Genomic DNA, 11,662 nt, shown 5'->3' on the forward strand with positions numbered 1-11,662 from the left:
GTTGGAGGGGAGCTCTAAGAAGGCAGTGGAGTTGATGAGAGGGGGTGTCAAGGCCCCAGGGATGGGTTGACTTAGATCTCCCGAGAGGGAGAAGAGAGGTCAGTCATCAGTCATACCAAAGACACACCAAAACCACACACAACTGTTTTATTCCAAAAGCATTTAATTGAATTTCTCAATGTTTTTCAAAAACAAAAAGATCCAAATCAGAGGTAAAAAGGAACATGGAAAATTCAACTCAAGTGGTGTCACGATCTTGGGGTCATGCTTCAGGAATGGCAGAACCCAAGAAGGCACAATACCTGCCCTGGGCCCAGCCTAACCCTACTGATTACCACAATCTGTAGACCACGGCCAGTACACCCTGCACCCTCAATCCCCAAATACCAGAGGTGGAGGCCTGAGCAAGTAAGTAGCAGATGTGACCCCAGTCTTGGCTGACGCCTGTCTACTGGCCTTCAGTGCCACCCCAGCCCTGCACAAGGCAGGCTTAGCTGCTAAGGGAGGCTGGGGGTAACAAGGCCATGCAGCATTAGGCTGAGACGCCGGGCTGCTTTGCCGAGTGAGTTGTGTGGTTCAGCCTGCAGGAACTGAAAGAGCTTCTGGCGCACCTGGGCCATGACAGAGCCCATGTGGTCTCGAGTGATGGGGTCACTGTGGTCCAGGTGCATCACAGCCTCTTCCAGGTAGCTGAGAGTGGGGAAAAGCACAGGCTACAGGTGGGTGCCAGTAAATAGGAGTGCCCCCTGGTGGCACTGAAGCCCAGAGGACAGGTGACAAGGGAAGTCTAAGCCTTAAGATGGATGAGGATGGAGAAGATGAATGGAGAAAATTAGGGAGGGAAATCAGGCATGAGTGGGTGTTTTTGCTTCCCTCCCACTTCCTAGCTTATCTCCCAGTTTCTCACTGCACCTACTCACCTGAGTTTGAGGTCAGTTCTAGTGCCAAGGTCAGATGCCAGTTGCTGGATGAGGGAAAGGAGCACAGGCTGGGAGAGTGGGCAAGGTGGCTGCCCAAAAACCTGGGCTGGGTCCACTGTTTCACAAACATACAGCACCAGGTTCAGGTCAGCAGCTGTCAGCGCCTAGGGGCAGAAGAGGGCAGCAGCATTTATAGCTAGTATTAGGATAGAATGGCTGCTTGTCTGTGGTGGGTAGCCTGGGGGAGAACAAGTGTTGGGTGCTAAGGGCTCCAGAAGAGGATGCTCAGAGACCCAGAGAACTGGAAGGCTATATTTTACCCTAGCAATAAAGAGATCAGAAAGTTTCCTGAGAAAGGTGGTCAAAAGGCAAGGTGAGCTGAGGTAGGAAGAAAGGGGTCCTGCACAAAGGAATGACACAGGCAAAGGCCTGGAGGCCAAAGAGAATGAAAAGGTCTGTCAGACAGCCCAGAGCTTGGTGGAGGGAGTGGAATGTGTGGCGTGTAGGTCTTGTCAGGACACACACGACTCTTACTAGGGCCTAATGCTGTCATACCTGCTGGAAGGCCTGATTGAGGTGGCCCTGCTGTAGCAGCTGCAAGATATGGGCTTGCTGGGCCTGGCAGTCGAGGTGGGCAGAAGGGACAGGTGTGCCAGCAGCTGAGCGCATGGCCTGCATGATACTGGAGGTGACGGCAGCCTGCTGTTCCTTGAGTGCCACACTCACCTCACCCTTAACAATGCGCTGTACCTGTGCTAAAATTGACTCCTGCAGGCTGAAAAGGGAAGGGAGACAGAAGTGGATGGGAAGCAAAGTCTGGCCTGTCCCAAACACCCCACCTTTCCCGAAGACTGGCCTACACACCTGCCCACAGCCACGTGCAGCTGGTGTTGTACCTCAGCCCGAACACTGCTAGATACAGTGGCTGCCATATGCTCAGTAGCACTCTGCAGTGTGCTGACCAGGCCCCGAAGCTGGGCAAGCACAGGCTCTCTGGCCTCCTGTTCCCGTGCCTTCCGGCTCTTCATGTGGCTCTCTAGCTGCTGCAAGTCTGAGAGGTGACAATGGGGACCATAAGAGGGATAGGAGGAGAGAATAGGACAGTACCTCCTACTTTGGGTCATAAAACCCCACTCACATTCCTGTGTGCCCAGTCGGAAGCTATCATTGATCTGCTGGAACATGGCCTGGCAGCTCTTTTCAAAGGCAGGCAGCACCACACTCTGGAAGGCTTCACGGTAGGCAGCCTGCATTGGCCCCTGTAATGTGTCTGCAGCTGCTCGGGCGATAGCATCTGTCAAATTCTGAGGTAGAGGGAGAGGCCAAATTGAAAGCCTGAGCCCAACCTGAACTAGCCACCACCCCCATCTTGGGCCCTATAGCACCTTGGACTTGAGTAGCTTGGAGATGTTCTCTTTCATGCTACCCTCTACAGCTGTGAGTTTGGTAGCCACTGAATTGCTCAGTTGGCCTGCCACAGGCTCCAGATTCCTGGAGACACCTGGGGCAGGGGAAGAAGAAGCAGGTGAAATCAGGAAGTTAAGTCTGAGAGGTTTACCTATTCCCACCTGGTCCACCTAAAAGAAATCTCTAAGCAAAACTTACATGGAGGAACTGTTTTTTTGATTTCATCCCGTATGCTACGTTCCAGCCGCCCAGCCACAGCAGAAGATAGTGCCTGGGACAGCTGTTGTGTCAGCTGCTCCTGCAGCTGCCCGCCACGCTGCTGCCCCTCAGCCAGTGCTCTCTCTAGCCGCCGCTCTGCACTGTAGCTAAGGAACAGTCCTGGAGTAAATCCCTTCCCAAGCTAAGAAAGCTGCCCCTCCTCTACACCATGCTGTGCCATGACCCTCAAGGATACGTTCCTGCTCATGCCGTGTCTCAAGGGCACGTTCTACATGGCCTGTGACAGTGTTCTGAAGGCCTTCAAGTTGGGCACACAGACGCTGCAGCAGCTCTTCTTGGCTGTGCCGCAGCTCTGCCAGCTCTCTTTGCTGCTGCCAAATTAGTGCTGGCCAGTCCTCAGGGGGCTCTGCCACCTGCCAGTACCACTGAAAGTCATATGATGCCTGCCCCACCTATCCCTACCCACCATACCAGGGAAATAGCCCACAGCCCTCAAAGGGTGGGTTCCAAAGGGTAGAAAGATGCTCCTTCACTTACCTGGTGTTCTGTGAGTCGGGATCCCATGGCTGAATCCCTGCCATAGGCAAGAAGCACCTCAGGCCACATCAGGCAGCCTGGAGACCACCCCTCTCCCTGGCCCTGGGACTCCCCTTACCCATCATCCTTCTTGCTTTTTCTCTTGATCTTGGGTGAGGTCCGAGGGGATCCCTTGGTCTTCCAGTCCTTGGCAGGCAGCCGGGGAGTGGGAATTTTGGTGCCAAAGCCTCCTGAGGCAGCGGCAAGACTGGCTACCTCATCATCATGGTCACTGTGGGAAGGGGAGGGAGGAGGTAAGCACCTGCCCACCTGCTAGCTCTCTCTTGTTGGAAGAATGGTACAGGGTGATACCCACCTTTGTTCAGCACTGGTGTCCTGGCTATCATGTTGCTGCAGCAGATGATAAGGTGGTCGGTGGAAGGCCAGACTTTTATGCTTTTCCTGGAGGCCATTCCTGGGGCTGAAGGGACAGGTGGACTCAGCAGTGGATGATTTTACCTGTGGTCCCTCCCACTAACACACTTTCCCTAAGCTCCTCACCTCTCTGCTAGGGTACTACAGGTTTCCCGAGTAATGTCAGGTGCCGTAGGCCAGACTTGACTGTCAGCGGGGGCAGACTCCTGGGTCAAGGCTGCTTCCAGGAGTGAGGGGGTACTATGTCGATCCCCATCCCCAGGACCTCCATCCAGACCAAGCTGGGGGCCAAGCTCGGGTCCTGGCCGGGGCCGTGGGGACAGCAGGTGCAGTGCTGAGGCAGCTGAAGCCATACTGTCTGGCTCAAGGCCCTCAGAAGCAGAGGAGCCAAAGCCACGTGACAGGGCCTCAGATGCTATCTCAGGGATGTCCTGAGACAGGGCAGTGGAAGCTGAGGATATAACATCAGGGGAGCGAGTGCGACTGGGGGAGGCCTGGGGTAGCCCCAAGGGCTCCACTTCCTGCAGTTCCAGGGACAGTGCAGAGGCAGTAGCGGATACCTGGAGTGAGTAAAAAATGTGGGTTTAAGTGATAGGTGGTGGGGGAGCACAGTCAAGAGGCACTGGTATAAGTAGTGATGAGAGATGGGACAGCTGGGAAGGGAGATGCAGGTCAAAAACAGAGCTACAGCCCAGGAAAGGAAGTGGGGATGGAGAAACTGAAAAGATGCCCTCCTGGAAACATGGAAGGCTGACATGACTTCTGAGGGAACATGGAGCACCTGAGACAGCAGAGTCAGCAAAGAAAGCATGTGGGAGAAGAATGCCAACCTGCCTGAAGCCAACTAGCTACCCAGCACTTTACATACATGCACACACACCTGCCCCGGCACTTTGGGAGTCAATTTTTCGCCTGGGCCTGGAAGCAGGCTGGGCAAGAGGCTGCGTGGGCTTGCCTGCAGGCTGCTACTGTTGCTCATTGTCAGGCTGCCATCCAGCTGCAGTTTGGGGCTCAAGGTCAACTCCTCAGGTGGTCTGGTGGTGGGAAGGCCGAGGTATCAGCAGTCAGAGTTTGGCATCACCTAGCACTGGTCCCTACCATCCCCCAACTCTGACCTGCACTTCACCTGGGCAAGGAGGGATCCACAGCTGAGGTGCTGCTCACAGCAGACACAGCTGTAAGAGAGCTGCTGCTGCTGTTACTGCTGCTGCTACTGCTACTGCTGCTGCTACTGCTAGGGGATGCAGTGATCTGGGAAGATGCAGAGAATAAGCACTGGCCTGGGTGGGGGCATTCCCACATCCCCCTACTTAAGGGAGCTACCTGCTGCAGGGATGCAGTGGGTGTCATGAAGGCGTCAGGTGTCATCAGCTTAGGCTTGGTCTCACTGCTCAGAGTGAGGAAGTCCGAAGGTGCAGGCAGCTCCACAATGCGACGAAGGTCAGGCTGGGAGCCATGAGTGGCTGATCCCAGGCCCTCAGAGCCCAGTTCAGGCCGAGACTCTCCAAAGGCTATGGGAAAAGCTGCTGCTTGAGTCAGATCTCAAAGACCCTGGTCAGTCCAACCTGTTTCTCCCTCACCCCTTACTCACCAAAGTCCTCATGGGCAGTGTGGGTGGGAAGTGGAGCCACCACATCAGGGTTCAGTTGTGGCTGGAAACGGATCTGTACATCTTGCAGGGCCCTGCAAGAAGAGGAGAGGAGGAGAACAGAGTGCTCAAAGGGGCCAAGGTCAGTGGAATGGGGAGGGACATAGGCAGAGCCTGGATGGGTCTTCCTGACACACTCACTTAGTATGCACACAAAAGAGCTTGATGAGTACACCAGCTGCAGACTCCATGGTACCAGCTCCATGGGAACCCTCTGAAAGGACAGAGTGGATAATTAAGCTGCTAGCCAGCTTTGTGCCTCAGCACCACCCCACATACCAATATTCAGGCTTGATCCTGAAGCAGCTCACCAGCTCCCAAGCTGTCATTTTCCTCCTCAGCAGGCAGCACCTCAGTGTGCCGCAGCCGGCAGCGACTCACAACCTGAATGCCAAAGCTCAGCACAGGATGGGTAAGCAGGAACTCCGAAATGGAGCTGAAGCACGCACGGCCCTCCTCCTGGTTTTGCAGCAGCTCCATCACGTACAGGACCTGCATGGGTACCACATTCCAAACTGAGTTTTAGATACTATGAGGGCAGCATATATGTCACACACCTGTCCTCCCCAATGACAATGCTCTGCCCTGTGTGCTCCCATGACAGCCTACCTTTCGTTGCACATCACTGAGAATCAGGTATTCTGCTGATAGATCCAAGCAAACTTTGAGACTGGGGGGCACACTCACTGAGCTGAAGATATCTGGAGAGAAACTAGGAAGCCAAGAAGCAGGCTAGATGAGACTGCAAATTCGCAGAAGCCACATCCCTACCCTGCCACCTCTGCCCACTCCCCCAAGTCCTGCTTACCAAATGGTCTGTAGGCAGGTCCAGGACACTGTGCACCACATCTTCAACTCCCGATTCTGGTCAGCACCAGTAATGAGGAACCTCCAGAATGGAACCCTACAAACAGACACGGCACAGAGTGGTTGTTTGGGCCTCCAGCTGGGAGTCCATGGTCCAGTCCACCACCTGCTTATATCCCACTCACTCACTCAGGGTCCTGTTTCTTATGATTGTCACAGAACAGCAGGCAGGAGAGAGGCCGCCCATCATGAGGCTTCCACTCATGCAGACACCTGCAGGCAAGCAGATGAGGGACATGAGTGAGTGATTTGTTCCTACTCCTGGCATGAAGCGGGTGTCCTGGTTCCTCAGGCTTTGCCTTACCGTGGCTCATCCTGCCCCTCAATGTAGATCTGCCAGAACTTGACATAGCCATCATGACTTGCAGTAGCTAGGACAGTCCCATCAGGAGAGAGGGCTCCTTCACTTAGACACTGGGAAGAAGCCACAGGGCTTTGCTATCTGACCAAGGTGGAAATGAGACCCTCCCAAATGAAGATGGAAGTAAGCTGGACTGACCCCAGTGGATTCGCATGTTTGTGTTACTGACTGAATGAATGGGGGTTATAGAGAAAACCAGACCCGCAGGGTACAACTAGGTTAAGAGTGAGTTCCATAGGTGAGAGCTAATTTGTGCTGAGTCCCCTAGGAATGGTGCTGGTAAAGCTATCTGGGTAGCTGGGAATGTGGGAAATAGATGAGGGGAATGTTGAAGAAGGGGAAGACAAGGAAGCAGTCAGTTGTCCTACCGTGCTGTGGCCTTTTACCACAATGAACCCCTGCTTGATTTGGCTGACATCCACAGGCCAGGTGCTGTGGCTGGAGCGGAGCATGTCCAGGTCCCACACCTCAGCCTGGAGGTACAAGGAGGTGAGTGTTCAACCCATGCATATGATATATGGCAGCTTTCACCTCCTCCACCATGCCTGATTCCCTCACCCGATCTTCATGCAGCAGGGCCACGGTTGGGCTACTCTCCTCACAGCAGTCCTCACTTTCCTCAGGAATAAAGGGGCACCAGATGATCCTTCGGAAGTGGTTCAGTGGCGTGCCCTCTGGCTGTCGGATATGGACCAAGATCTCTTCTCTGAGTAGGGTGTTAAGGGCTAGACAAATGGATGATTAGGTACGCCTGGCAGCCCCAGCTCTGCCCACCCTTCTCAGCCCCCATGCCTGGGAACGGATACTGAATTTTGCTGTTAACTAGAGCCAAGCGCCATACGAACAAGTTGCCTGCCTCATCAAGGCAGGCCAGCTGTGGAGAGTTGAGGTGTGCAAAAGCCAGATCAGCCACACTGCCTGTGAAGCCCTTGAGTAGGGTCCGCTCTGAAGTGCTGACACTGATCACTCGCACCATTGCTGAGCCATTGTTGGCAGCTGCAATCAGGAGAGCAGGGAGCCATGAAAAAACACCTAGACCTAGGCAACAAACAGTATAGAAACCCTACCTTTGCCTGCCTCATTGCCACCACTATAGTCTCAAGCCTGGCTTTCCTGCCCAGGTCCACCAGGTCTGACAAAAAGAAGTTAGGGCAGCCCAGAGAAGCCTCCCATTGTACCCTAAGTTCTGAGTGGTCACAAACTGGATCTGAATCTTTGGAGCTTCTAGCAGAACTCCTCCTCTACTTCAGTGCCCCTACTCACCCCGAATAGCATAGGCTAAGAAGGAGTTGGACACAGCAATCAGGTTGCCGTAGTAGTACTTCTGCTCCCAGTCATACTTGGCGACAGGCTGGATTTTCACCTGAAAACCCAGAGTGAGGAAGGTCAAAGAAGTTGAGGGCTAAAGTAGCTCAGAGCCTCAGTAATCCCAACAACCCTGGGGACGGAGAGGACACAGGTGAAAGCCCAGTCATTCATGGAAATCTCCTGGGCCAGATTCCCACAGAAGCTTGGCAGTAAAGCCTGGCTTCCTGAAACAGAGGTATGCTATTTGTTAGGGTAGTCCCTACAGGAAATGGCCTCATGGGAGAAAAGGAAGAGGCTGGGTGTGCCTCCATATACTATATGTGCCACAGCATCCTGGTACCCACCTTGTTGCTCCCACGTGCCTTGCTTGAAATGCTGGAGTCACTGCTGGCCACAATCTCCACCTCCTTGGCGAAAATCCCAATGCAGGTGGAGCTGTCATCTCCAGAAAGGCAGCTGGAGAGAAGGGTGCACACATTTTGTCTTTTTCACCCAAAGGCTTAATGGTAGGATTAGGTATGTCTGGCATATCTTAATGGCATGATTAGGAGAGAAGAGCACACAGTCACCTAGTAAAGATTTCTAGTCCCAGATGACCAGTTTTGCCTGGTCCACTGTTCCCAGACCCACAGCTCACCTCCCTCCTTGGGAATAAGCCTACTTCCATTCTATACCAGGCACCCAGGTAAAGCCCTTAGCTTATGTCCTCACCTCTCAACCTAGGAGATGAATGCTCAATGTGGTTAAGTGCTCTACCCCAGGTCATCAGAGCAGGAGCAGCAGAGGCTGCTGGTCCCTCTTGTCCTCATTTAGCATATGCCCCCAAAATGCCACCAACACCTTTTCCCTCTCCCAGCTACTCACATGACCTGTTTCTCCTGCAGGTTAATGGGTGGCATGATCCGCAGACCAGGCTTGCTTGTTGAGGTACCATCACCTGAGCAGAGGGGGTCTGGTACCAGGAGCCCATTGAGGTCCCCATTGTAGGCACTGGATGGCCGCTGGCTCTCTGCACTGGGGCCTAGGGACAGAGAGCCAACCTGACAAGTCTATTACACCTGCCCACTAGCCTCTCTTACTACAGAACTTCCTTCCAGACCATGAGGTACTCTAAGAGCACTCAACTGAACACAGCATGTCCATGGGGAGGAGGGTTCTTTGTTCATATCTCTTTCTATAAGTGCTGATATATTCAAAGACAAAGGATAAGCATGAGACTCTTCTATCTGGAGAAGGGATACATGCCATCAAAGATCCTCTGATGAGGGCTGGGGAGATAGCTCAGTCGGTGGAGTGCTTGCCTTGCAAGCACAAGGCCCTGGGTTCGATCCCCAGCTCCCCCCCCCCCCAAAAAAAAAAAATCCTCTGATGGGGCTGAAGGTATAGCTCAGTGGTAGAATACCTATCTAGTATGTGTGAGGCCCTGGGCTCAATTCTCAACAACACATACACACACACATACACACACACACACCCTATGAGGCCAGGTGAGCCCAAGTGTTCCCAGAGGAACACTTGAGGGAGAACATGGTAAAGGTCAGGAAAGCCTTCAAAGAGAAGGTACCATTATAATCACTGTAGTCACAACAAAAGAAACCAAGGCGGCAGAGGCCTTAGGTATGACACTGAGGTGCCCAGACTCTCCCTGTGGGCAATGAGAGCCATAAAAGTGTTTTTGTTTGTTTGTTTGTTTGTTTTCTTTTTTAGAGATGTGGGAATAGAACACAGAGCCTTGCACATGCTAGGCAAGTGCTCCACTACTAAGTTACATTCCCAACTCCACAAAAGAGTTTTAAAGGAGAAGGTGACATGGTCAGCTTTGGCCAGTAGGGTGGCTCCTATAAGGTAGCATACAAACTAATTAAGCAGTGGCAGGGTTTGGAGAGTCAGGAAAGACAACATTTCAACTGTTTGCTGGGTTTTGAATACTCTTACCAGCTCATACACCACTGCCAAAACTCCCAGGAAGCAAGATGACTAGGGCTTCAGGAACATAGCAATGTTTCCAGTTACAAAACAATATGAAGTATGACTTGTCCTTTGTGGGGAGGAGACAAGCAAGAGCTACTTGGCAAATGAAAATCAAATGCCAATCAATAAACAATGGAGTTTTGAGGAAAGCCTCCAGATCACTTCACTAGGTTCAGAGCCACCTTAGTTACTCAGGCAAAAGGTGATCACTCTCCCTTTCAGGCAGCCTACCATGAAGATAAACAAACTGCAGGTCCAGGCAGTATATGGGTGGTCATGCCAAGCTCTACCAAATCTCCATAAAGTGTAGTTTGCTCGGCAGATGATGGGCATTTGAGGCACAAGCCACACTCAGGAGGAAAGGGAGCACACAATCCAGGTTATGGGCCAAAGGGCGCAATGGTCTCAGGCAGCAGATGGATTTCCTCAGGGTATGAGTTAGTTAAACTCACCTGGAGTTACCAGTGCCTGCTTCCAGAAGCAGCCAGACTGGGCCTTCCAGTAAGTGTAAACACAAATTCTCAATGTGGCCTCTGCACACCCATACCACCATCTCCAGTCAGGCATTTCACCACTACAACTTTGTACAGATCTCTAAATCTGCCAGGAAACTCTGGTGTCTATTTTTTCTTTGTAATATGTGGTTTCTAAAAAGGTGCCTAGGGCGCCTTTCCTGACACCCAAGCTCCTATCCCTATTATGAGACCTAGCCTAAACAGTCTCCTCTCTCAGATCTGTGCTCTGCATGTCCAGCTCCACTCCTCCTCCACCCTGTTAACAGTACCAAAACAGTCCTCTTTTACAATGACATTTTATTACAACTCTGATAGCTCTGTCTGGGGGCTCCTGGCAAGCAAGAGAGCTTCAGAAGTATCTGAATGAATGGGAACAAGCTAGGCTTGCAGATGTTTGAGACCTCATCCAATCAGGGCTGTGCAATCTGTGATTTGCCTTCATCACAGAAAGAACATGGAATTGGGGCTGATCACTTTCCTCCAGAAAACAGATTTCAAAGCAACAGCAGGTATGAAGTTTGCATTCCAGAGGGAAGAGCAAGCTGCAGAGAGGAACCAGAGGTTCTTCAGCACAGCGATTAACTGTAGGCCTCTGAACCATGGCGAAAGGCTAGGGGTGCTGGGCCAGTCCCAAGAATACCAGTCTTGGTGACCGCTCGGGCCGCTCGGGTTCAAAGAAGGGACCTCACCTTCAGCTAAAGGATGAAACGGAATAATCTGGCGTCAAGATGGGGAAGGGTCATACCCAGGGGTCTGCGCCATTCGCCCGGTACGCTCAGGGATTGTGACTCCCAACTCGGTCTGCCCTCACCAACCCGGAGGATCTAGAGCCCGTATTCAAGGAACTGAGGGCTCTGAGAGCAGTTCCGACTCACGCCGTCTACTCGCCTGTTTGCGAAGGGTCCACCCGCTCTATCCCTGCTCACCCCCCGCAGGCCGGTCCAGCTTGAGGATGTCCCGCAGGTGCTGCGTGGCGTCCTCGATGTCGATGCTCGTGCAGGAGGCCATGGGCCCAGCCGTTGGCGCCTCGCCCGGACCGCGTTCGTTCCGCTGCCGCCGCGCACCGCCCAGCCTCGCCCAGCCCCGACGGGGCAGACAGCTGGGCGCCGGTAACTACGCTTGGTCTACCCGCAGCTCCTAAACCGCCGCCCGTGCAGCGTCCAGAGCCCCGCCAACCCCACCAACCGCCTCCACTTCCGGCCCCCAAGAGCTTCCGCTCCCGGAACCTGAGAGAGACGGAGAAGAAAGGTTCCGGGGTAGGAGCGAATGCCTCTCTCTGCACAGGCCAATTTCGCTTCGCAGCCTCCACTCAGTGCCACCAAGATCGGAGTTCTGCTAAACTGAGGGAGAGCAGAAGTCTGCGTACAATTATTAGGCTGGTGGTCCTACTCGTCCCAGGAGGCCCCTTTTAGTTCCTGTTTGCTCTAAAATGAATAGACCTAGAACCTGATTAACTCGGCCGTGCTGGGTAGAGCTCCTCAGGCCCCCAGGAGAA

At 53.2% G+C, this 11,662-nt stretch overlaps 1 protein-coding gene across 1 annotated transcript; it reads right to left on the minus strand.

Moving 5' to 3' along the window:
• Positions 1-148: 148 nt before the first annotated feature.
• Positions 149-11,361, minus strand: Edc4 (enhancer of mRNA decapping 4). The gene is made up of 29 exons (XM_047529792.1): positions 11,094-11,361; positions 8,546-8,702; positions 8,026-8,137; positions 7,637-7,736; positions 7,180-7,369; positions 6,932-7,079; positions 6,742-6,846; positions 6,317-6,426; positions 6,142-6,225; positions 5,954-6,049; positions 5,755-5,857; positions 5,457-5,637; positions 5,287-5,359; positions 5,089-5,180; positions 4,821-5,008; positions 4,624-4,748; positions 4,378-4,531; positions 3,624-4,057; positions 3,439-3,543; positions 3,202-3,354; positions 3,084-3,120; positions 2,782-2,959; positions 2,526-2,681; positions 2,306-2,421; positions 2,059-2,224; positions 1,785-1,971; positions 1,476-1,695; positions 921-1,084; positions 149-690 (listed from the first exon to the last, which is right to left on the minus strand). The coding sequence occupies exons 1-29, from the start codon at positions 11,173-11,175 to the stop codon at positions 498-500; spliced, it is 4,209 nt and encodes a 1,402-aa protein (XP_047385748.1). The 5' UTR covers positions 11,176-11,361; the 3' UTR covers positions 149-497.
• Between the last annotated feature and the right edge of the window lie 301 nt (positions 11,362-11,662).

The sequence above is a fragment of the Sciurus carolinensis genome, chromosome 16 (assembly GCF_902686445.1).
Source record: "Sciurus carolinensis chromosome 16, mSciCar1.2, whole genome shotgun sequence".
Classification (NCBI taxonomy): Eukaryota; Metazoa; Chordata; class Mammalia; order Rodentia; family Sciuridae; genus Sciurus; species Sciurus carolinensis.